At 34.8% G+C, this 27,785-nt stretch overlaps 1 protein-coding gene across 13 annotated transcripts in view; it reads left to right on the top strand.

Annotated features, from left to right (window-relative positions):
* The window catches only part of cadps2 (Ca++-dependent secretion activator 2), a 295,984-nt gene that overhangs the window by 222,541 nt on the left and 45,658 nt on the right, over positions 1–27,785 (top strand). For 5 of the 13 annotated variants that reach the window (XM_088645120.1, XM_088645117.1, XM_088645119.1 and 2 more), the window contains exons 16-20: positions 2,329–2,452; positions 3,361–3,473; positions 9,099–9,255; positions 12,269–12,340; positions 27,404–27,545. In XM_088645120.1, coding sequence (XP_088501246.1) covers positions 2,329–2,452; positions 3,361–3,473; positions 9,099–9,255; positions 12,269–12,340; positions 27,404–27,545 — 608 coding nt within the window. The remainder of the gene's footprint in view (positions 1–2,328; positions 2,453–3,360; positions 3,474–9,098; positions 9,256–12,268; positions 12,341–27,403; positions 27,546–27,785) is intronic. The other 8 variants (XM_088645125.1, XM_088645122.1, XM_088645129.1 and 5 more) reach the window with 3 other exon arrangements.

The raw sequence follows: 27,785 nt of genomic DNA, 5'->3' as shown, positions 1-27,785 counted from the left end.
GCTAAAGCGGAATGTCCAAAACATTTTACACTGCTATTTTGCATGCTTTCATTACATCTGTTTTATTAATTTATTAAACTTTATAACGTAGAACAAATATGAATTAGTACGCAACATTAAACTCAGGTATTTATGAGAAATTGTTTGATAGGTCCAGCCTGTATTCTTTCCATAAGAAAACAAGCAAACAGACCTTTTGCTATTTTGCATGCATTCAACATATGGTTGTCTGAAAAGCAGTGTCCTTTATTTAAAAGCGGTTATTACATTTTTTTTTACGATTTTCAGTCATTCAACCCGTTCCTACATCTGTAGTAATGTATTTATGTCATGGAGTCAGGTAATTCATGTTCTACGTATGTTCAAAATGTCGGCACAACCGAAACTAAAACCACGAAGTCAGCGTTAAAATGTAGTAAGTTTTAAAAATATATAAATTCAGAGCGTTGGTGGATGAAAGCGACAAGGAATTGGGTGCTGAACTGAGAGTTTATTACACTTAATTGCTGTTGATTTTTTTTTACCGTATGTGTTGCTCATAGAGCGACCTCATACAGTATTTCTTATTCACCCAACTCAGAAATTAACACTTCAATCCTCCAACTGGAGCATCAAAACTTTGCAGGAGACTTGTATCCTAAACGTAGAGGCTTGCGGATTGTGATTGCTTATTTTTCTTCATGATAAAATGTGATTTGTATAAAATGTGAAAAAGTGATTGTTGGTGCTGTGTATGCTTATTATAAAGTCAAAAGTAGACACTCTCACTTCTGATTAAAGACGGTGCGCAGCGACCCGTACTAGTATCAATGTGTGGTGTAGTTCGCATTTCTAATGTCGTCCGGAAGTTTCGTTCATGTTCGTTAAGGTTACAAAGAAAGACAATATGTTCAAGTACAGCAGCTGATCTAACCTGACTAGCAGGAACAAGGCACGTGTGTTATGTCAACCAGCCAGCAACTCTCATAAACAGACGCAGTATGTGCTTCATGATACAGTCTAACCTGGCAGGCATAGATTAAAAAAAAACTCTAGGAACTGTAAACGTTTTTAGAATTGATTAGTACCTGTATCAAAGACCTCGATTTAATACTTTTGACCTACAGTATAGACTATAGGTGTTGTATAAATTAGTGACATAAATCTTACCCCAGAGAGCTACACTTCAATGTCTGAAAGTGCTATTTATCTTGGGAAATGTGAATAATAGCAGTCCACCGTGGCAACAGAAATCTAGTTTAAATTTAAGGTGCTCTGCCCATGATGGATTTTCAGTAGTATTTTATCATTAATTTTAGTAACTAATTGCCTAATTAATAAAATCAGGGAGGTTCGTGAGCTACTTTTAAAAGGCTCTAGACTTCAAACCGAAGAGTCGTGGTCTGTAATTCCGAGTATGATGCTGCTGTTGTACCCTTGGGCAAAGTGCTTCACTCACATTCCTACAGTAAATACGTTCTGTATAAATGAGTCTCCAGTACGTCATGGTTCTCAAGTGCTGTACTCGGTAAAATTTAAAGATTCTTTGATTGTATTATTTGCTGAATGTGCGAAATAGGCATCGAGAATACTAATACCTATTTACTTTTCGTAATGATCTATTCACGCGTTCTTAATAACAAATGTCGTTTTATGATCTGCCAATAGTAAAACGCCCATTTTTATTTTTGTTGTTCATTTAACATGTATGTAAATAAATATATTTTACTTTCCGGATTTATCAGGTTATTTTGTGCTCATATTGCATCGAAGAAACGGAAGACTACAGCTTTCTTGAACAACTAGTTCCATGATAGATTGTTTTAATATATCGACAGATTTTTGCTGCTTGACCTGATGTGCCATCACTCATGGAAACTAAAACATTTCTCAATTTCGAAAGTTTCCATTTAGAAGGGAAATTACACATATGAAAATATTTCAAATCATTTCCATATATCTGGTAATAACATGGTGTTTTCTTGAAAATTCTAATATAAACAGCATTTTAGGTGCACAATAACAAATTAAATTTTTCAGATTTTATTTCCATCAGTATTGAATTGCACAATTTTGTGGGTTCTTATACAGAATTTATAAATTTACAATAAGTAAAGAAACTTTACATATGTCTTATATATTATATTTTCTAATAAATATAGAATGTCTTTAAAATATATAATGTTTAACATATAATGAGTAAAAAATGATCCTGTTTGTCAGAACTGGACAATTAAGTGTTAATCAAATCTACAGTATACACACAAGAAAATCTTCCTACGAGAATATCTGTCATTTAAAAATAAAATGAACAACAATAGCAAAATACCAACATTTTCTCTTGTCTAGGTTTTAATGAAGGACATTTCTACTCCTGTTCCACCTGATGATGTGAAGAAAGTGGTCCGTAAATGTCTTGAGAAAGCTGCTTTGATAAATTACTCTCGCCTTACAGAGTATGCTAAAATTGAAGGTTTGTACTTTGGTGTCTACATCAGAAAACGCCTGAGAAAACCAACAAGGTCTATTAACTGAACCGTCTAATAAAAGTCTCTCTTTTTTCCCCCCACTTCTTTTCTGAACAAACCTGAGCAATTGCGACTGCAAATGTCTCATTAAAATCTCAGCTGGTGAATTGTAGAACCTGTTCCTATTCACTCTGCTAATCTGTCTCCTGGGAACCCGCTGCACTGCAAACCTCTATTTAACTCCTCCCTGTTGCTTTCTCCCCTTTCCTTTGTAATGTCACTGCATTCTGGAATAGTTCTCATTTCTCTTCTCTTTAAAAAGGAGTTTTCATATGCAATCTCCATCTTGATTTTTAGCTTTAATCAATGAAGATAATGTAATACACTTTCCTAATATTGTATTAGTAAGAAAATGTATAGATTTTCCTAATATTGCATTAAAATCACATTATAGTTTTTTTTTCTTGAATCTCACCAGTCTCTACTTTCTCATTAAGAATATTAGCAGATTCTAAACATATAATTGCAGCTGGATTGTCCATCAAAATATACCCTTGTTTGCTACAATTACTATTTTTTTAAAATAAGATACATACATGAAAAAAATATTTTTGTTGTAAAAACTCACAAGAAAAAATATTGATAGCATATATTTAAATACCATAAATCAGTATGCTGCTATGGTCTTGCAAAGCATGAATAAAATACTGGAACATCTACAGGTTTTAGACATCTCTTTTTGGAAAAAAAATACTTTGAAGGTTTATTTTGCAATTGTTCTGATGAAAGCCATTAAAATTTCTCATTCATTTTTTATGTATGACTGCTTTTTGTGCATTACTTTGAGGGTGAAGTACAGTAGAAGACTGTGTCCAAGAACATATGCCTTATTTCTTTGTTTATATTTCTGTAGACACAATAAATCTAGGTGCACCTACTAAAAAGCTGGAAGATGTAATACGCCTTGGAGAACTGTGCATAGAGGTACTTCAGCAAAATGAAGAACATCATTCGGAGGTAAGGAAGGTTCCCAGTGTTTTTTAAGACCTGTTACTCACAAAAGAGTTAGGTTTAAGTAGTGTCTTTTTTAGATGCATTTCTTCTTTAAGAAATATAATTGTGGGCAATGCATGCTATAATTATTTGTCCTAAATCGTACAGCTTCAGGTAATTCTTTTTTGGTAAGGGGACCTTTCTGTATTGAAAAGGAAAAATAGTTTGTAGAACCTTAACATATGTAAGTAGATATATGCCAAGCATAGATTTATCCAATTCCTGTACATCTCTTCTGTAACCTTTAGTAAGGCTTTGTGCCTCCATAACTGTACTGCACAATTGTAGTTTTCTAAGTCCAGTGTGAATCATAATTTTTTAATGACACAATTATAGTCTTTTCCAGTAAAATCTGTTTGTGTGGAAATAAATTTTGTCATCTGGGGAAGACCTGGTTCTTTTATTGTCCAGAGAATTAGAGGGCAAATTTGTACAAACCTTTGCAACAGTTCATGGGGGGAAGATGCCAAAGTTGTGGTCAATAGTTACAGTAGATGCCAAAGGCTATTGAGATGCTGTCTTGCAATTGGCAGAATAGGTCATTTACTGCTACTGTCTTATGAAGGCCCCTTTAGGGTGGGTGTTGATGGTTTCTCTCCAAAGTAAGTAATTTTGATGTTTTGGAAATGCTCAAATTCCTGTGCAAATAAGGGAGAAGAATGGATGAGAATATTGTAAGATAATCTGAAGTATCTAATACTTTTTATTCATAAATAGAAAGGAGAACAGAGCTGGAAAAATTGGATATTACCAGTAGAGAAATCCAGTGTACCTCTTTTCTTAAAAAAAGGAAACCAAAATTTTGAACACATATTTTTAAAAGAGATTGACATCACCAGCACAAACATGGCTTGACTGTAGCAAGGCATTTATCATGCAGAATACAATAAAACCATGTACAGTAAGAGGAATTTCGCCAGAAACTGGTGAATTTATTGAAAAGCCATTCACTTGCTGTTTAATTGCACAGCTGGCTGAGGTGCAAGAATGTAGGCTCCATTTGGCAGCTGGTACTGTAGCCTTCCTACCTGTGCAGAAAGTCACAGTGGATTTTTTGAAAGGCTTAGAAAATTAAAGATGTGAATAAATTAAATGTCAGCACTAAAATTAGTTCTGTGCAGATGTTTTGCAGGTACAAAAAGCAAGCAAAGCCCCTGCTATTCTCACTTCCCTGTTGTAAATTTCACACCTACATTAAAAAATAAATAATTTGCAATGGACATATGTGAATTCATTATGATTATTTGTATTGGAAAAAAACAGATGCTGAATTATTGATTAAAAAAGACCCTCATTAGCATGTATTCCAATGTAGTCTCAGACATCTGTTCGTGATGAAAAAGGCTTTCTTTCATGGGGCTGCACAAAATAAGGCTCATGTTGCTGCACTTAAATAGTAAATAAATTCAAATTAGTTCACTTTTGATATTATAGAGATATTGTTTCCTTTCTGCATATCTAATACAGTTAATTGAAAATGCCGTTGATGTGTTGCTTTATAAATATAATAATAAAGCATTTAACATGTAAGAAGGAGGTGAAGGAAAATGTCTGGAGTGTTCCCTCAAACATTGGTAAAATGTTTATTTAAAAGATATCTTAGAAAACATATAGTAAGGTTTTATCAACGAAAGTCTTATCAAATGTTTTATTATGTTCTTTTTCTACCTTATAAACAAATGGCTTCATACAGGGAAAAGAGGTATGTAGATTTTGTGAATATCTGTTTTTTAATTTCTTTCGTGATGATACATTGTCAGCACAGTGCTTTATGATCTCTTAGGTGCTTTAAAAGTTACTCTCACATCATCATTCCCATGACTGGAGTGTACTTTATCAAAAAGCTATTTAGTGGTAGTTACACATTATTCATAAATGTGAAATTACCATAATATGATTTTTTGTGGTTTTCATGTTATGATGTACCATTTCTAAACATACTCACATACAGAATTTAACATTTATGATATGTAAATTGTTTTTGCATTTAAAGTAGACTCTTAAGAAGGTTAATGAGTAACACATTCACTTAGAACTTCAAATTAAGATGATTGCTGTTCTTACACCTCAATTCTGTGTGCGCCCATATACTCATATTGCGCTATGTAATATGGTTAAAACAGTGCCAGGTATGCGAGTACTTAACTAAAACCAAACAATAAGCTATGCATGAGGCAATGTAAAAAAATGCATCATTCAGTACACAAGAGAAAATAACCCCACTGTATAAACCTTTGGAAAAAAGCACTGTGATCCTCTGACAAAGTTTTGAGTCCTTTGCCTGTTTTGTAAGGTCACCATTTTGCAGATGTCATATATAGTGAAAAACTATATTTTGTTCTATCTGATGTTTTAGAGTGTTCATAAATAAATATGTAATTAACCAGTTTTATTTAAATTCATTTAATTTGAATGTCTCTGAATTCCAGTGGCATAAATCATAATCATTGTGTTTAGTAGATAAGTTTGACTGGAATAACCCACAACACATTAAACTGTGTTTATTGGTGATATTAATGATATGGTATTTTTCAAACAGGTTTGAAGATTTAAAAACATTTTTATCAAATCTGTAAAATAGCACATTCAAGCGTGTACTGTACTTTAAAAGTATTCGCATATTCCGGTGAACACAAGTGCATATTATAGTATTTTCTGGTAGTGTCTATTGTATACATCTGTGCCTCCAGTAATGTGTATGAAAAAGTAATACATTTTTAGGATAAAGCAAGAATTTCCTCATTTTAAATATGTTTCAAATGTCATGCCATTTTGTCTGCTCATCTGTGTGTTGTCCACATACAGCATAAACAAATGGTTAAAAAAATGGAGATGATGAAGATTTCTAGTTCTAGGCATCCAAAACCTTCAATGTGATTTTTATTGAAAAAGTCAGGTATACAATTAAAAGCATAATTTGTGAAAGAAGGATATAATGCATTGGTAAATTGGTTTGAAATTTTTATTGTATTGTAGACTCTGCAACCTGACTCTTTGTGTCAAGTTCCAACAGCTAGCAGACAAATGACACCACCAGAAAACAGGGAATATGGATATTTCAAAGGGTAGTTTTCTAAAGAGTCAATTCCATCAGTTATATTAAATATTACCATAATGGCAGTTTTCACAGATGCTGAAATAAAAAGTCATGATGTTATTCAGGAGAATTCTTTATCATGTTTATCCATACTCTACATTTTTTGACTTTCTAAAAAGATAGTTCACAAAAGGCTGATACCAAGCATTCTCAAGGCTAGATAAAGTATTTAGAGAGCTGAACAAGGTTTCAGAAGGTTAAGGTAACGACAGTTTTAATGCCATTTGTCTTCACTTTGTATTACATTTTAAATAATTTAAGATGACTTTGTTCTTTATTTTTTGATGGTGTTATTTTGTTTCTTCCAACTACTCCGTAATTCATCACTATTTTTGACATCTGTTTTAACATGAAATTATCATCTAGGAGAGCAGAGACAATATAAGGGAAGGATGAATGTATTATCTGTGTTAAAACTAAAAGAACAAAACAGCTGTCAAGATGTTTTGACAAAGTGTAAAGGTACTGTAATTAGGGTGAAGCCTGAATGCTTCCATCTATATACACCTGTAAGTGCTTTTGATTTTTTAAATGTTTTTGAGTGGATTTTACTTTGGGTGTAATTAATTTATTGATTACAGTTATCAAGTAACTATTTGTCTTGATAACGTCATTATAAATCATTTTTATTTCCCATTACAACAAAAAAGCTTTGTGTGCTGAAACACGAAATAAAAACTTTAATAGAACCATTGAACAAATAGGTTATTGCCATGGATTTTTTTAAAGTACAGTAGAAAACAACAATATTTGAAGTTAAAATCTAAGAAACCTAAAATCTAAGAATTTCTTTTTTATTACCAGTGTCCTACTGAATGATATATTTTTTTCATCTTTATTTTTAATAAATATTGCATATTATTTGAGAAATGTCTGAAATGAAACATACAGTAACATGCATAACTATTTTCATAATTTACTGTTTGTATCCCCAACCCTTGCCTTCATGAGAGCTTTTTTCTTGTATTTGGAAAGTGGTATATGAAGCCTTCCCTAGGGAAGTTTGCTCATTCTTTAACATACAGTATGTAGTTTTGAGGTCTAGAATAAACTTTGGTTATTCCAGCCTTCACATCAACTTGCATCTAGATAGGATTCAGGTGTGTGGACTTGAGTGGCCAGGACATAGCCAAAGTCTCTTTTTTTCCCAGAATGTCTTTTGCAAAGTTTACAGCTCCCCTTTGGTCATTAATCTGCTGAAGTTCAAACAATAATAATAAACCATCTAGTGTTGCATAACAGAGTGTACCGTCACTTAATTGTTTTCTATATTACAAAGATCACTGGCATATGGGGATGAAATCCAAGCCAACACCATCACACAGCCTTCCTGATATTTAACAAGTAGTATGAAGATGTTTTCTTCAAATTCTTCTCCTCACCTTTCCTAGGAAAACATGTTCTGTTTGTGGTTCACTTGACTATATAAAAGTTATCATGAGGCTTCTTCAAGTATTCAGTGGGAAAAGTATTTGTAACCTTTCTTATGTACTGTATGTTATTACGACAACTGCAAACACCTTCTTTTTGTGTTTTTTTTTCAATGGAGGATTGAAACCTGATTTTTGCCCATTAGATTTTCATCATATATTCATTATAGTAATTTTGAATAATTTATTTTTTTCTCCTGGCGAAAATATTTGCAACAATTTGAGGATTTTTGAAAATTACAGTTAGTTACAAATAACTTATATTTTTAAGATCGCTTCAAAACCTTTATTCTTAGTTAATTCACACATTTTTTTCTAAACAGTAAGTCTTTAAGTTAATTAAAAGAATTATTAATGTATTGAGGGTTAGGCTTAGTTTGTTTATTAATCATCCCTGTGCTTAACAAAATGAATACATTCTTTTTATTTTACCTCTTAGGTTTGCTGTAAATAAGTGCTTTTGTCAACTTCATTTTAAGGTATATACAGTATGTGATTATATAGTTCAGGTGAGTAGCTGCGTCAGCATGCATAGGCTGCAAAGGAACAAGTAATAGGTTTATTCCATGCTGAAAAGAGAAGAAAGAAAACACAAAGTTTCAGCCGTGGAGCCTTCTTCAGGTGTGATGTCACCTGCTAATTTGAATAACATTAATTTTACACTGTGTCCAATTTATTCACAAAAGAAACTCCTCTATTTACATAATCATGGAAATGGGATCAAAAATGTACTTCAAGTGGGAATTGTTTGTTCTGTCATATTCATAGTAATATGGTGATTTGGATTTCCTCCCAAGTGACCTGATCTCACTTGAAAAATATAGTAAGTACTATAACACCTGGCTGCATTTGAACCAAAAGCAGATAAACAGGCTTTTACCAGCTTGTCTGCTGAACGAGAGCCTTTCTGAGAAAGACTAACATTAAGAAGTTAGAATGAGATGCTATTGCTAACATGCTGTTAGCAATAAATTTATTATTTTCAAAACTATTCTGAACCATATGTTTTGTGGGGGTTTATCCATGCTGTTCAGCACTTAATATGTCTGATATAATTATTGTTTCTCCTAGGCCTTTGCTTGGTGGCCAGAATTAATGGCAGAGCATGCTGAAATATTCTGGTCCCTATATGCTGTTGACATGGATGCCTGTCTTGAGGCCCAACCTCAAGACTCCTGGGATAGCTTTCCACTCTTCCAGCTCCTCAATAACTTCCTGAGACTCGACCGTAAGTTGCTTTTTCATTGTGTATATCCCTGAAATGTGTCCAGAACTTTGTGAGATTTTTTTTCAATAATAATTGAGCTAATTAACTTTCATGCCACAACAGAAAACAAAGCTTGTTAGTAAAAGGTGAACACTCTTTGGTCTTCCCCTGGAATTACAATAATTAACACCAAAGTCAAGAGTTAAAACAGCAAAATCACTGTAATTAATGTCAAATGCAAGCAGTAATATGTCAGGGAAATGATTCTTCTACTAGCTTTGTTTGACATTAAATAACTTTGCCTTTGGCTTGAGGTGTTCACTTGTCACCATATTGAGTTATCTGTCAAATAATCCCTGTCATGTATTTGTGCTTGAAATAAATCTAGGACACATAAAGTGACATTCAGTATTGCTATACAAACAAATTACTGTGGGAATTATTCATGAAATTTAACAACTGTTTTGCCATGGTTGTAACAACTGCTACCATCTCTTTTATCTTTTAATCAGTTCATAAATAGCATGGTGGTTGTACTACCATGATGGCAGTCAATACTGTCAAAGCTCTTCTTTTCCTTAATTTGCTTACACTGAAAGTGATTAATAAACATTTGTGTCAGTGAATGGCTTTTATAAGGGCAGAAAATATCCTATCCTCTGCAGATAGCAATAGTATTATAGGCTTTTCAATAATAATAATAAAAATGTTATTATTCCATTAAATCTTATTGATGTGTACCTGTTTAGAATTATGGTTGTTGTGTCTGCAAAATATTGTTGTGAAACCTTGGACCACTTTTAATTGCTGATAGTAAAGGACATAAGAACTCTTCCATATCAGAGGAGGCCTTTCAGCCTATCTAGCTCTTTTGGTAGTAACTAATTGATCCAAGGATCTAATCCAGTCATTTCTTGAAAGAAGTCAAGATATCTGCTTCATCAGCATGGCTAGGTAGCTCTTTCCAAACTGGCATATTTTTGTAAAGAAGTGCCTCCTGTTCTCAGTTTTAAAAGCACTTTTACATAGTTTTCAATTGTATGTTCTGGTTTGTGTATTGCTGTTGATTCTGTAATCTTTAGATAATCTTTGTGATTCATTTGAGCCTTTTTTAATACCTGTATCAGGTATCCTCGTAGTCTTCTCTGTTCAAGACTATAAAGGTACCCGCCAGTGTAGGACATTCCTTACTGTGTCTTGTTTCTCAGAGCAGCAATATAGTTTATTTAATGTGGTGAACAAACCTGTGCACAGTGTTCTAAATTAGGTCTTTTTAGTGCATTGCAATTTTTAAATCCCTTGATTTAAATTATTTAATTTTAGCTATGTATGCTAATATTCTGTTTGATTTTGTTATGCTTTCTCATGCTGGCTAAAAGATTTAAATGATGTTTCAACATGCCTCTTTAAATTCAGTGGTTCTGTAGTTAATGTAGTTAATTATATCTGTAGTTATTTATATTTTAAAACCCTGATTGTAATATTCTGCATTTGTCTACCGCAACCATGACTAAAAGCAAGTCTCGCAGGCCGCATATATTAAACACTACTAGGCCTACCTTATCTGTGTGCGTAATAGCTATTGACCATGTGTTTGTATATATATATAAGAGAGAGGTTGGAAAAGTCATGGTGTAGTACACAAAGTTTCTTGAGAAACAGGATGTATCGGATGGAAGTCTTTCATCAACTGTGTAACTTCAAAAGCACTTTGCTTGCAAAGGGTGCTCGGGGGGCGTGGCGCAGGCAAACAAGTCCAAACAGTCCAAGGGGGAATTCCAGGGCACAGTCCATTGTCCAGGTAATGGGAAAACCATCCAAGACATACGAAGATTAAAATCCAGAACGGGATCCGGAACAGGAACAAAGAGTTAAACCAGGGTAACGAGGCCGGGTGCACCGAAACCTGGTCTCAGATGGTCAGGACGCTGTGATGAAGCCTATGCTGTAGGGTCTCTCCTGGACCCACTGGTAGGTGGGCTTCTTGGCGTCCATCTCCCATGCTGAGTCAAGAATAGCGAGAGCACCAAGCTTAAATAATAACAGACAAAACAGGAGGCAGATCCACATAATCAACTAAAATACGGAGGGATAATGATAACATTCTTAACTCTGACAGTATAGTACTCACATTAATGGGATAGTTGATGCTGTCTGAAGGAAACCAAATTCACGTAGTCAGGCTCTAATTGTGTGACTCATCTATGAAGTTGAGATTCCAGGTGAAAGTTTCTCAAACATGCATGGAAGTGTGACTTGATGCGGCACATTGCAGAGAAGGTACATCCACAAATGTATGTCGATGCAAATATAACAATATTTTTGCACTTAATAGTCATAAATTCTGGAATGGTTTGCTACAATTCTGGAATGGAAGACAAGAGTTGGGTGGCATAGGACTTCCCTCCAGCATGTACATTAGTTTGTCCTCAAGTACGTGGCGGGGCAAATTGAAAGTTTCAGCCAATTCCTTCATTTTTTCACAGGGAAAGTGAATGGTTCTCTGAAAAAATGTCCGGCAAATTTAACCCCCTCACATGTCGCATTCAACAGTGGTAAATGAGTTAAATCACACTCTTTCAATTGTGTAGCATGCAGTTCTAGCTTCATTTTGAAACTTTCAAAGCAGCACAACAAGTCATCGACATGTTTCCCTTCACCTTGCAATTGCAGGTTCAGCCTGTTCAGATGAGCCATGAGGTCAGTAAGAAATGCCAGATTAGTTTTCCCTTGCTTGTCTTTCAAGTCTGGAAATCTCTCTCCCTCGCCATTATCATTGAGAAAGTGGTCAATCTTTAGAAGTGATGTGAGAAATGTGTTAAGGACCTTGCCCAGGGTTAGCCATCGGACTTCGCTGTGCAGAATTATGTCTCCATAGGCAGCATTCATTTCTTTCAGTAATGTCACAAAATGGTAGTGCAGTAGCGGCCATGCTTGGATGAAGTGTCCATAACCCTTGTGAGGTATCCATCGGCTTGCTGGTGCACAATGCAGTGAAAGGCTAACAAGTCAGAAGAGTCCTTTCTCATTTCAGCGACAAGTCCCTTGTGTTTACCAGCCATTGAAGGTGCACCATCAGTTGTGACGGAGACCACGGAGGATGACGGTATAGTCATGTCTTTGCAAGCTTCACTGATTGCTCTGTGAATGTCCTCACCCCTAGTTCGTCCACGGAGTGATTTCAATGAAAGTAAATCTTCAGTAATTTAAAACGTTTCCGAATTCACACATCTGACCCAAATGCAAAGCTGAGCAACATCCCTACTACCCGTAGATTTGTCTGAAGCTACACTCAGTGCAAAAGCAGCGGCTACTTTAGCCTTTACTGTGCTGTCAAGTTCTCAAACATTTCTGCAATTCGTCGCGTAGCTGTCATTGCTTAGCTGTAAACCTTTTATCCTGCGAATTATCTCGCTCTTGTTGCTCAAGTCCTCAAAGAGACATTGTGATTCAAGAAAACAGTTCTTTACTAGTTCACCATCATTGAATGGTTTACAATGTTTAGTGAGTAGCCATGAAATTGTGAACATGGCTAGCGTCATCGCCTGGGATGCTTTTAAAGTAGCTCGCATGATTTTCCGCTCGGCAATAGCATATTACTAATCTTGAGAGACCTGTCACTTGAATCAGGTAGGTATCGCTTGTCAAAGTTCTTGTGAGTAGTATCAAAATTTTTACATGGTACATTTTGCAAGCGCCCGGTGTCCTGGCCAAATTTCCCATTGGCCTTACCAATCATGGCCTCCTAATAATCCCCATCTATGAACTGGCTTCATTACTCTGCTCTCCTCCCCACTGATAGCTGATGTGTGGTGAGCATTCTGGCACACTATGGCTGCCGTCGCATCATCCAGGTGGATGCTGCACATTGGTGGTGGTGGAGGGAAGTCCCCATTACCTGTGAAGCGCTTTGAGTGGAGTGTCCAGAAAAGCGCTATATAAGTGTAAGCTATTATTATTATTATTATTATTATTATTATTTATTATTATTATTATTTGTTTGGTTGACATTTTCTTCCTCTGGCCCATGTCGTTTTTCACCTCACCTCACAACAAACATCAATTTTTCTTTCCTTTTTTATACAAACTAGCAGGCTACTAGGCTAGGCAACCCTTCTGTGAGCGGGCTATTCTTTGCACTCAGACGTATGTCGGTGAAGGCAATATGAAAGTGTGTTCTAGTGACGTGCATTATAGCCTACGTGCAGCACTTTAATGAAATTAAAGATTAATGAAAATTAATCTGATCACCAGTGAATCTGTTCAGAAACGGTTTTACGTGACTAGAACACACTCTTAGTGGAGCTGTGAGTTCTACCTATTTTTTTATCGACTGCAAACAAATGTAATTTATTATAAAGGGGTCGGACGTTGCAGGCCACAGGTTGAGAACCAGCCTGAGTGTCACCCCCTCTGTAGCCAGAGGGCGCTCCTTCTCTGTCCTGTCCCTAGTTTCCTGCCTGCTGTCCTTCCAGTCCCTCTCTTTCCCTTGGGCTATATATTTCCGGGTCTTGCACTCTGTCGGGGCTCAGCATTGACGTTCGGATGTCTTGAGACCCGCCTAGCACCAGGACGCCCCACGTCCGCTCCCTGAGGGCATAGGTTTCTATACGGCATTCCCGAACTCTTTGCACTATGAGCCCGGGCCTTTTTCCCGTCTCGCTGCTACGCATATGGGTCTTTTTCTGCTCTCCTGCTCCCCACGGTTAGTCCCTTTGGATGTCCGTGACACTGAGCATTAATCTCTTATCTGTACTCCCTATTTTCAAACCAAAAACAATTTTGCAGTCTGAGCAAATGCATTCAAATGCATACCACCTGTAATTAACCTGTAAATTAATATAGGCAATATGGGTACGAGTTACCTTGACTAAGATAGTTAAGGTTGTTGTCAGGAGAAAGGGGCTGTAGTTTTTACCTATAGAATGATCATTTCTTTTTTTTCTAATCCTGAAACAAGATAAAGATAAATCTTTGTCAGGAGCTGGACAAGGAAACAAAAAGCAAAACCTTGTGGGATTGTGCTGCATCATCTATGCAATTACTTGCTGGCCTCTATTCCATGTTTATGTAAGATTTGATGTTTCCATTGTTTTTACTGTTAGCATTTGTTACTGTAATCTATCCCTTTTAAATCTGTCTCTTAAACTTGCCTGTTTTCAATACTATTGATCATTTGCAGAATACAGCAATAATAACCTGAGAGTACTGCCTTAATTTACAGTATGTTTTATATTGAGTCTTTAGCATGTTTTCTATAACATAATTTATTTATAATTGTATTTTTTATTGTGATGTTACTTATTTTGTTGCCTAATTTATATTGTGGTTTCCAGTTTAATTGCAGTCGAGCTCTTGAGGTGTTTGGTTGAGCTATCTTATGTCCTATTTTGCCTTCAGATGGTACTTTATTGTGGTGTAAAACCTTTTCCCCATACTGGACAGCTGTTTTTATGTAGCACATTTTTCAGAATTTTTAAGCAATTGAAAAAAGAATAATAATAGTTTTTAATCTTTCATTTCTGTTATGTCAGATTTTGCCAGTTATTTACACAATTTATACTATGTTGTCTAAGATTAAACCCTCTGAATGAGATTCTCCGATCAATTAGCCATCTCTTGTAATGTTTCATATGTTCTCATGTTCTAATTAGAATTCTGAATATTTGGTGAAAATTATCAGGGATTTTGGTATAGTTTGGTATGGTTACATAGCAGTTCCATTTTGTCGAGATAACTTCTGTCTAATTAAACAATTAGGATGACAGTGCACCACTGTATTAATGTAACATGCTGTTTATTGATTTTTCAATGGTAATACCCCTTTCACAGTTTTCAAATCACATTTACATGGCTGGTTGTAACCATCACTGCATAAATAAAAGTCAGATCTGTTTTCTTTGTTTTATATAAACTTCAGAAAAAAATTCTGTCTTTTTCACAAACTCTTGTCTTAAAATAATAAGCTACTGAGAGGAGATTGTTGGCTTTTTGCCTTTCTGCTGTGTTAATTATAATTCCACAAGCCATTACCACAAATCAGTCTACAATCAGCTCCGTCATCAGGCTTGGAGACTTTTATCTGCATACTAACCTTTATTGTCTACTTGCTAGTTAGGTTGTTTTCCCATCACTTTTAACTTACCGATATAACATGACTTTCATGTTATTTATCCTGACAATAGTTTAATGAATGGGGTAAAAAAAGCTTTTGTTTTGATGGACATACTGTGTATTTTTATGTTTATTTTAATTTTTTGAATAACCCTGTATTTCCTTAAATGTGTGTCATGCTTAAGTTAAAGGAGTTGTAAAGGAAGCAGGTTAGTAAAACAAGCAAAGCTTAATTTTGTGTCCAACAGAATAAAATAGAAAAAAAAAACTCAACCTTTCAGTTGTGGATCCTTTTTCATGTGTGTTGGGCTATAAAAGAGACAACTGGAAAATGAGGGTAACGAGAACAAAAGAAAGATATTATGAGAATGTTTAGGGGCAAAAGGGAGTGGTTGGTTCTTCATTATGCAGGAATATTTTACAATTAATCAGTAGATGATGCGTTAATTACATAATCACATTTTTCAGTTCACAAATGAATTGGTAGATATTGTTGCTTTTAATGTGAAAACTGTATTATACAGATGATCAATATTTTTTTTTCCATAGCTTTAGCTTTATAACATTACTGCCTTGCAGCACTATGGCCTGGGTTCAATTCCTGGGTGCTATCTGCGTGGAGTTCGTATGTTCTCTCTGTGTTTGCATGGGCTCCCTCTGGGTGCTCCTGTTTCCTCCCACAGTCCAAAGACATGCTGGTAGGTGAATTGGCTTCTGTAAAAATTATCCTTAGTGTGAGTGTGTGCATTCCTGTGTCTGTTGATGGACTAGCATCCCCTCTGAGGCAGATCTGGCTTTATGCCTGTTGCTTGATAGGGATACGCTCCAGCTTCCCCCATGACCCTGTACTGGATTAGTGGATTAGAATATGGATGGATGGAAACAGGGTCTTTTCACCTCTCCATAAACACAAAATTGTGTTACTATATATGTGTAAATGTGGTTTTTAGCATTTGAGGCCAACAAATTTGTGTAGATTTAAGTACTTTAAATACACTTTTAGAGAAAATAATCATTCAGATTATCAACACAGATAGGGATTCAGTTTTTTAAAAAGTGTGCTGCATATTGTACATTTTTAAAGCCTGTTTTCCCCTGTTGAAACTTCCTGTTTAAAATTTAAAAAGCAACCAGAAAAATTGGAAGCCCATTTTCAAGCTCCATATTGATTTGGATGATCAAGATCAAGTGAGCTTTTGTCCTGCTTGAAAAGTTTTTTTTTTGCCTGACAAGTAATTGTCACATTGATTTTAATGTTATATACAATATACAGAATTTGACAGTGAAGTAGGACACCAGAATTTAGTAGCTTGAAATGTTTCTCTTTGTTGTATTGAGATAACAATGGATTTTAAATCATTGTTTGGAAGAACATTGCTTTCTTTAATTTATCAGTTTATCAAATGAATTAACAATCAGTACAACTTGTAGCAATTAATACATCTGATGTATATAAATTAGATGTTTAGTTTGAAAGGCTTTTTTTGTAGAAGCTACTGTACTACCCTGGCTTCTTTCAAGAAGTGACTGGATGAAATCCTTAGATCAACTACAGTAGCTACTAACTACTGTATAATAGGCTACCTGGACCAAATGGCCACCTCTCATTTTGTAACCTTTCTTATGCTTTTAAGTAACAGAAATATGCTACCTTAATATGGTCTCTTATTGATTCCTTTGATTATTTATAATGGGCCTATTTGTGTAGTAATTTTGATTGTATACATTGTATCACCCTGCAGTAGCATGCAGAGTGTATTTATGTCTTTATTTCCAAGTAGCGTAGCTGAGTCACCGCTATATTTTGAAAAAAAAATCTGCTTTGCTATTTCAAATGCGTTTAATTACATGTGAACAGCTTAAAAGAAACCAGAAATGTCATCCAGGCCTATAAGTGCAGTTTTATTGTGCCGTATGTTGGCAGAATACCAGATTGTTCAGGTGCTAGAAGTTTGTTTTAGTTCAAGGACTTAATTGTGACTTAATTTTTTAGAGCGCCTTTGTAGGCCATGGCAAGAAATGATCCTGAAATACGATAGGTCTTTAACAGAGTACCCTTTGTTGAAAAGCACAACACTTAAACAGAAGGGATTTTCTTAAGAATATAAATATGCTAGAGAGTTCTGGGGATCAAACAGGGTTTCACTCCTTATCTTGAAAATATGTGTCAATCAGAATAATCAGTGATAGAACATCTTTGAAGATGTGAGATATACCTAAAAGTGAACTGCAGTCATTCTATTGATGTGAAGACGAATATAACAGATTGAAAATATTAACATACTGTATTTACTTTCACTTATGTGCACCACAAATATGTAATATCAATTAAATGTATGAAAGTTTGCATGCATAATGTTCTGCAAAAACTAGTAATGTTTGAAATTATATGTCTGACTGAGGTCTTTTTTTTGTATTCATGTAGTACTGTATATTCATTGGAATTAGAATTCAAAGAGCTCATATCAGGATTAGTTTATAATACTGTAATTAAAAAATATATTGGGCAAAGCTTAGCTGTTACATGTAAAGCTAAGTTCTACAGCCAGCAGCAGTGATCACACCATTGGTGAGTCATGCTCTACAGTTACTGTATTCTTTAATTAACAGAGATATTTAAAGCCTGTGTTTACAAGTTATTTGTGAATACTCCTAGTAATGGTGAGTGTGGCTTACCACAAACTAGAGATTGTAATTAAATGTGTTTCTAGATTTTTTTGTTTCTAATTTACTGTATAAATGCACAGTATATATGTATGCACATATATATTAAGGACATTAAAAAGTTGTAAAAACAAGATACCACCTCAGGAGGATAAAAAGGCTAGTGTTAATAATTAACAGGGAGAGTGAAGTGGAGTTAAATTAGTCATAATAGAGCCCAGAGTGACTGCTAAAGTCACCGCTCATTATCAGAACAAACTCATTAGGAAATGAAAAGGTGAAAATCCCACAGGGAGTATCTCAACACTAATGTCTTCCAGCATATTTTCATTTGTCTTTCTCAATAAATCCACGACAAAAAATCAGATCCTAAATTAACTTCACATTTTTACAAAATGAGCTAACAAGCAACAAAAGTGATGAAAATAAAAGAAAGGATAATATCATTCAGCTGTTGTAAAAACAATAACTTTGTGATTTGGAAATGGGTTTGAAATTCAAGCCTATCTTCTTAGTTTCATCTGTAACTTTACAACTTTATGAAGCAATAGACCTTGCTGCCTTAAATTTAGATGTTGTTTTCCAAACTTTAATTTATATTGTACATACTTTATCAACAGCTATTCGATTTATTTGAACATCCATATTTATATTATTTTGGTTATTTTACATTGTGTAATTTTACACAATCATAGCTGCAATTGTGTGGAGTACTGGTTAGTTCTCTGGATTCTGGACTTGCATTGGATAACAGTGTCAGTGAAGTAAATTAACATTTAAGAAATGAAGTAGCCATAGATTCTTCTAAAGTCACTACATTTCTAATCAGGTGGGGCCATCCAAACTCAGCCACCAAGATCTACATAATTATTTAAACACCTGATTCTAATTATTCTCTTAACTGAGCTAATGAAACTACTGGTTTCTTACTTTTTCACATCCCATACAGATGCAGCCATTCAAAGTGCGCGTTACAGACACATACCGCAGGTGGCGTCGCGCATTGTGACGCAAGATGACGCGTGGTACCACGGTACGTGATTGGTTGACCGACAGGGGCACTCGTGGTCCGTTGGTCTGTCGTAGAAAGACTTACAGTAAACGTCTTTGCTGTGCCCGTTGTAGATATTGAATTTTACCACTGAAGGGAAATCTTAGTAGCTGAGCATAAAAAGAATAGGAGCATACTGTAACGCGTGTGAAGGCCATAAACGATATTAATTTTGGAACATAAACATACAGTATATGGCTGGTCTTGGTACTTAAAAGAAAAAATACACACCAGTATTCCATTTCTCCCTAAACATTTTAAGCATCGAAGTCTTTAACTAAAGAGATACCGGAGTCAACAAGCATACTTTTAGAATTTGATTAAAAGGGAATATAATATGGAATCACGTATCTAACGAAATTAATAACGATATAATTATATTCATGTACCGCAACACAAGAATAGTACACGCTGTACATTGTCTGTCGATAATGTTTCTGTAGTGCTTTTTCAGCACTCTGCATGTGACTGCGCCGGTGGCGCTGTGGGTTAAGTTCCTGACTCCCATGTCACACGGTCTGTGATCGAATCCCATGTAACTATGACTTTATTTTTTAACAAACATTTCTTTGAAAAAATGAAACGTTTCCCTTGGTCAGAGATTAAATAAAACCTCACTCGCATTTGCCCAGCCTCTATTGTTGTTATTGTTTTTATCCTGTAAAGCGCTTTGAGGAGCACAGCTTTCTCACCACTTAGATTACTTTTTGACACCATCCTTACACAAAGCAGAAACTGATTGTATTTTCCGATGACATACTGTACAAGTGCAAAGATTACAGATTTTAATCGTCTTTTTTCTGAACCAGGGAAAATCTGATCATGTTTCTCTATAACAATAATAAAAAACTTTATTTTACATATCACCTTTAAAAGTGGGATCTCAAAACAATACAGTAGATGTAAACCACAGATTACAAGGTAAATACCCTTAATCGTTTATTAAATTTAATCGTCTTTTTTCTGAACTGGTTTCACAGCGAAAGACACCTCCCCCCCCCCTCAAAAACCCAGTAAGTACAGTGCTAGTTAAGAAAGGCTAGGCTCCTCAATGAAATCGCTTTAACATGCTAATAAGTTGGTGTAACAGTCCAGGCGTGGCAAGCTTCTAATTTCAACCCGACCACGGCGAAAGGAACCCTTCTTTCATTTGAAGGCAATGAACATATTTTAGCCCTGAATGAATTAATAGCAAACATGGTTTACATAAAAGACATTTTTCCAAGAAAGTTTAGCCTTTGTCACTAATGAAACCACTAAATAAAGACATAAATATAAAAATCTTAAGATTTTTAAAATACATGACTTAAATTTATTTGAAAATAAAAACGATTACAAACGCCAGGGGAGAGAGAGAACAGGGGAGGGATGTTGGTTTTGAATAAGGGGCGGGGCTATGGAAATGAGGTCTGTTTGGGAATGTGGAGTTACATGTTCTGGCTGTTTGTGAATTATCGTTGTTGAGTATGGAGTGTTGAGGTATTGATTTTGTATAATGCTTTATGTTGAAAATTGAGGTGGATTTTGTTTGTGATAAAGAGGATAAACTGGGATGGGAGGAGGGTTTGGTTTTGCATAAGGGGCGGGATTATGATAATTGGAGGAATTTGCGAGAGTATAATGGTTTGATATATTTGATTTTGTATTGTGGTTGTTATCTATGTTTTTGGTTGGTATTATGTTTATATGGTTGTTTTTGTTGGTTGGTTGTTATTATGGTTATTAATAATAGGATCTATAGTTGAAATCTGAGCCTAAATAAAAATAAAAAGCAAGTGATTACGTTTATGAGCAATCTAATTACTTATTCGTTTAAAACGCTATATAAAATAAAGTTTATTATTAATTTGCTGGACAGAGCGGTGAACATTATTATGCATAAGACAAAGATAACGATCCTGATCAGTTTAGAAATCTGTGTACGCTGTAAGGTTTTTACTTCTTAAACTTTTAAAATACACGTTTCGAATAGAAAGAAATCCTCTTCCTGGTACAGTCGCATGAAGAGAGAGGCGAAACAGCCCTACACAGCCCTGTCGCAGTACACGAATATAATCATATCGTTATTAAATTCTTTAGATACGCGATTCCATATTATATTAGCAGAAAAGCTTAAAACTACCACTTTTTCACACGCTATTTCACATGTTAGTTAAATACTAAAAATGTTTAGGGAGAAACGGAATACCGGTGTGTATTTTTCCTTTAAAGTACCGATTCCTGGAATCTGACTGGCTGACACCCTTCTGAAGTGGTTCCATAATACTTGGTATACAGAAAAGACAGCGTTGATAAAAAAAAGCCTGGATTCACATGTATCTCAGAGAGCGAGTGATCAGAAAAAAGGAACAGCTGTTATACCTAGGTTTTACACTCTCTCTCTGTTGAATGAATGAAAGCATTTTATTAAAAACGCGTTTGCGTTTGTCTGGGTATTTACCTTGTAATCTGTGGTTTACATGTACTGTATTGTTTTGAGATGCCACTTTTAAAGGTGATATGTAAAATAAAGTTTTTAATTATTGTTATAGAGAAACATGATCAGATTTTCCCTGGTTCAGAAAAAAGACGATTAAAATCTGTAATCTTTCCACTTGTATGTCATCAGACATTAACGAGTACAACCCCCCTCTCTGCAGGAGTGCTGGCTGTGACGAATTAAACTGGTTTCACAGGTATTTTCAAAGTAGGAAGTACAGTGTTAACTGGTAGCTAGGCTCCTCAATGAAATCGCTTTAACATGCTAATGCATTGGTGTAACAGTCCAGGAGTGGCAAGCTTCCAATGTCAACTCGACTCGATTGGAAGACAATGAACGTATTTTAGCCCTAAATGAATTAATAGCAAACATGGTTTACATAAAATACATTTTTCCAAGAAAGTTTATAATAATACAATCTATAGTTGAAATCTGAGCCTAAATATAAAGGAAAAGAATTTTCAGAGAGCAATCACGCTGTGTTTATGTAGAAAAAGCGATTAGGTTTATGAGCAATCTAATTACCTATTCGCTTAAAACGCTATATAAAATAAAGTTTATTTAGAGATGAATGATAAGTGTCGCAGTTTAAATAATTTTCGTAGGAGGGTTTGGACAGATTCCAAGTGCATTTTTGAAATTTACGTTGCATTGTCCAATGTGCTGTTGTAATACAGTTTAGAATACAGTTAGTCTAAACTTTATCAGCTTTATGGGTTGCAATTTAGAAAAAGTCAAAAACCGCACTCAAAATGCAATTTAGAGGTTTCTGGCAAGAGGAGACACCCAAATTATAATGTAACATGCCACTGTTTGTGCATGAACAAAGTTATACTGCAATTTTCCTTAGATACGCGATTAAAAAAAATAATTTTTTTGAATCCCCGGCGGAACTCATTCCATAAGAATCAGCGTTTTTATACAGTATATCGCCTTTAAACACATATATTTAAACACGCGTTTACGATTTAAATCAAAACGCGATTCAAATCAATATAAATGTTTATTTTGTAACGCATAGGTGACTATTCATTGTTATTAAAAAAGACTTAAATTCGATCATGTTGTGATATTTAGAAATATAAATTTGTTTGGTGCGAGTGAGGTTTTATTTAATCTCTGACCAAGGGAAACGTTTCATTTTTTCAAAGAAATGTTTGTTAAAAAATAAAGTCATAGTTCCATGGGATTCAATCACAGACCATGTGACATGGGAGTCAGGAAACTAACACACAGCGCCACCAGATTTGATAACGCTATAAAATAATGTGACTAGGCACAGAACAAGTTTACAGCACAGTACAATAATAAATGCTGACCATGACTTTAGAAGCATAAATTACCTTACACTCAATTTAAAAACAAGCTGTCTTTAGCCCTCTAAGCTGGTTCATACAGAAATGTAGAGATCCAGGCTCAGAACACACAGCTTCATTAGCGAATACATATGCAGGACAACTAGAGAAGACGTTTTACAGAGGATGGATTTTTAGAAACATCCCATCAGTGACATCACTGAAGTCAACTCCTAGGTACTGTAACTGTCGTGTGGATAGTTTCACAAGAATCAGACAAAGGTTTAAGCATCGCTTGTTCTAGATAAAACTGCAAAAAAAACAACAACAACCCATAATGTACTTCTTTGCGGCTCTGTTTGCCCAAATCATATATTCATAACGTGAAATTAGAAAATAATATTACGTAACCAAAATCCGCAATATGGAAACAGAACCTGTGTAATTGTTGACAGATGATGCACTCGTAACATTTTTACAAGACGAACTACAACATTTAAAAAATGACTTGTATGTACTTGATATCTCTAATCAATCCACTGCACTGCATTAAAACAAAACGAAAACTAGAACGCCCTGGGCATACCGTTTCGCGCTTCTTATCAGTTGCTCAAAAGTAATTTGACCGTATGAAATGCATAATATAAACCGTAAGCAGTATTTACGTAGTATCGGTGTTAAGACATACCTCTCAAATACTGTAAATCAAGTTAAAAATATCTCAAGACCGATTCTGGTCATAATGAAACCATGTTTCATGTATGTTTTCTTTAAAGTACCGAGACCAGCCATATACTGTATGTTTATGTTCCAAAATTAATATCGTTTATTGCCTTCACACGCGTTGCAGTATGTTCCTATTCTTTTTATGCTCAGCTACTGAGATTTCCCTTCAGTGGTAAAATTCCATATGAATATTCAATACTTAAACGGGCACAGTTAAGACATTAAATATACATATACATACTGTATACAGTACAGTTTGCATACTGTAATATGTTTATGTTCCTAAATCAATCTCTTTTATGAGCATGTGAAAGGCATGGTGAATCGATTCTCAAAAATTACTGTACTTTGCATGATTGGAAAAACATGCGTGATTGCGAAATGCTGTGGTGTTACTTTTACAAAGACTGAGAATGTGGACCAGGGCAATACTTTGAGTTTACACTTACAGCTTGTCCAAGGTCATTCATTATTAATACTATTAGTAATATCTTCGTTAAAGACTTTGATGGCGACAGCTCAAACATGAGAGGTTGAGCTTTATTAGCTCCACCTTGCGGAAATTCCGGATACTATTATTTTGCTAGCGGTATTTACCGGTAACTTGCGGTAGACTGCGTACAGCGTACCGGAAAATAATGCGGTATCGCCCGCGCATTTTGAATGGCTGCATCTGTACACTGTACATTAATTATTCATTGTTTGTTTCATTCATATATCATTTTTTGGTTTTAGAGCTATGGAATTATTTACTATAAACCCTATTGGATCCTTACATAAAACTTTTTTTCATTAAAAAATGACTATCATAGTAAAACTATGACATTTCCATTTTTACCTTTGAGGTTCAATTTTATTCTAGGCACTGTAGATCTACAGTCATGAATGTCTTCTGAGATTGGTGTCCTGGTTTCTCAATTTCTCTTTCACATCTGGTTTTATTTTTGCTGTTACGTATGATTTTTGTGTACTTTTGATAATCCATTATGAGACACATCTCTTTTTTTAGGGTTTCTTGCCATAGGTGTGCTACATGCTTCATGTTTCTTCATTGCTCCTCTGATAATTAATTTCTGAATTATGAACTTCTCCAAAAGTTTTCCATATCCAGTGTTTTTCTTTCTGTTGCTTATAATGGTGTCTTTCTCATTCATATCATATTCCTTCTATTTTAAACCTTTATTGTTTTTCACATCAAGTATCTTCTAATTATCACGAATTATCAGTTATATAGTCACTGAAAACTCACGTATTTGTACCTTTTATCTATTTGTAAAATTAAATCTTCTGCTAACAATTATTATGGTACCTCTACATTTATCAAGTAGGCATTTTAATTTTCACGCTGAGAGCATTGTTTTACTAAAATAATTGTCTCTTAACTTTGTAGATTTGATTCTAAAGGTTATTTGCTATTCTGTATTGGTTTTAAATTATTTTTTTAAAGGAACTCATTCCAGACTAGAAGTGCCGTGATGTATGTCTACAAATCATGTGTAAAATAATATTTTATGTGTTTTATGTTGTTATTGCTGCACCTCATATGAAATATTCAAAAAGTTCACAGTGCTCCATTATGGGAAAGATCCCAATTTTTGTCTTTTTTCTTTAAATTCTTGTTGTCATTTATATCAACAATTATCTGTATTAAAGCTTTTAGGTGCACAGAGTTGATAAATGTGGCATTTTCAAACCATTAACATTGTTGTATTTTAGTTTTGGAGATAAAAAACATTCTGTTTTTAATTATGGCCCCATTGAGCTCATTTCAGGTGTATATTAAGGCTTTAAATATGAATTAATCGAATGAACTGCTGAATTTCAGGAACTTCTGAAATTTTACAGAACAAAACAGACACCTGTTCATGAGATATAAACATGGAGTGATGCATTGCTCTTCTAGCTTTTTATAATCTTTTCAATATTTACATAAAATTTGAATTTTCAGAGTTACATAAAGGCAGGATTAGCATTTGTGGAGTGTCCTTCTGAATAAACATACTCTAATTCACTTCATTCTTGGCTTTGCATTGAATGTGAACTGCATGGACTCTTAAGAAGGAAATTACAAGGTCTGTTATCAAGAGTCCTCTTTATTTTGTCTTCCTCAAAGGCACATTGTCTACTGTTGTCAGTAGTTTATCATTTTAGATACCATTCTGTATATTATAGAAAACAAGTTAGTATCTTAATGATTACATACAATAGGCATGTAAGGTTCTCTCATCCGTGTGTAATGCAGGTATTAGCTAGGTATTCTTTGACATAAGAAAGTAAAGCATAAATTACATTTTAAATTTTGGAATGCATTGTGATGAAATATGACACTTTAGAGAGTCCTGAGGCAATATTTAGGCAATTAAGGGTAGTTGTGCTCAAAATACTATGGTTAATCAGAGGGAAAGTAACAAAACCTTACACCAAAAAATCACTTAAAAACAAATGAATGGTGATGAAAGTCACACTCACAGCTCTCGTTCTCTAACAACAAGACTGTGAAGGGACAGCTCCTTATACCTACCTCCCAGGAGGGGTGGTGGAAGATGAGATGGGGGATGCCTTCTGATGAGAGCTGGATGCTATAGCTACCACCACCTGAGATCAAACCTTTATTTTCATAAGGAAGCACACATCACTACTCACATAGCCCAACCAATCCCAGCAACTGTGTCCTAAAAGTCCTGGCATGTGACACAACTACTGCAATACTGTTTCATTTTTAGAAGATTCCGTTTTATGCATTATATTGAATGTTAAATCAAGTTGAATGTATAATTTGTGCAGTCCCAAAGACAATTAATAACTCCAAAAAGTAATTGATGCTTTATTACTTTGACTCTTTAGAGCTGCCACTTTGGCATGATATGTAAAATAATGTCACACTCTGTAAGAAATTATATGATCTGCCTTGCTCAATGCATTCCATTTGTCAATTTAGTTAAGGGTGCTTGTGGGTTTAAAGAGGAACTGCAATGCTATTGTCATATCTTGGGGTTAGAAAGAATCAGTATTGATGGGTGTATTTCAAACAACAATAAAAAGTAAAATGCACACAGTAACTTGTAAAACCTCCAATTTACACCACAAAATAGACTACATTTCCAGGTATGCGCAGCGCCATGTTATGCAATTCAGAATGAGGCAACAAAACTTCCGTGTGCAGCTCTGTGACATTGTAAAAAAGCAAGCTTGTGAATAGATCTCATTAAATCCAATAGAAATATTGTTTTTGATTTCAACACGGTTGTGCTGAAAAATACCACTTACTTATTAACTGCTTGCAGAACACTTAAGAACATTTCTGTGGTGAAATGTCCACTGAACAACTTGTATTTATTCGCTCATACATCAAATTACATTAGTTATTACAGAGACCAGTGACTAGAAGAACTAGTGGGCAAGAAGGGCTGAATCATGTCGCAAATCGTGGGAACTCGAATGCCTGGTGCATGATGTCGAAGTTTGCGACACCATGGCAACTTATAGTTCTTTCACAAAGTTAACGATTTTGTGCTTAATTCGAAATTTGTATTTTTTTTTCTATTACATTATTTTGTTACCAAGATTTAATAACCGATCTAAGAAATTGGAACTGCAGTTCCCCTTTAAGTTCCAACTGTAGACACTGCTCTTATAGCTTTGAGAATGGTTCTTTATACTTCTTACTATAGTCCCCCCAGTTGTATTAAAGGGTAACAGTATTGTTGGTGCTAAAATTAGATCTTGCTGTTACTCTTATTCTATTGCCGCATGTCTTAAGTGAATAGAATTAACCCCCATCCAGCTGCTATGCATTCCAATTGAGTTTAATGTTTTTATTCCTTTTTTTTCCTTTGGCAGCTTACCTGTGTAACGGAACATTTCATAAGCATTTGCAGGACATTTTCATTCCTCTGGTTATCCGCTACATTGATCTCATGGAGTCTTCTATCGCACAATCTATTCACAGAGGATTTGAACAGGAAACATGGCAGCCAGTCAAGTAAGCCATTTATAAACATTTAACTCTAAAATTGTATGCTTTGCAGCTCTCCTTAATTCTACCACAGTACTGTTCAACTGTTCTTTCCATATTCATTAGTGCCCATACCATTCTTTAGGAAAGCAAGAACAATAATTTCCTGAAGAGGTGAAACAATTAAGCATTTTTGTGTGTTGTTTTCTGTTAAACCTTTTGATGTGTTACATTGTAATGCCAATATTCACAGGAGATAATGCTCCT

The sequence above is a fragment of the Lepisosteus platostomus genome, chromosome 9, assembly GCF_059453375.1.
Source record: "Lepisosteus platostomus isolate fLepPlt1 chromosome 9, fLepPlt1.hap1, whole genome shotgun sequence".
Lineage (NCBI taxonomy): Eukaryota > Metazoa > Chordata > Actinopteri > Semionotiformes > Lepisosteidae > Lepisosteus > Lepisosteus platostomus.
Note: the sequence above shows the minus strand (reverse complement) of the source record. Positions and strands in the feature narration are given on the sequence as shown.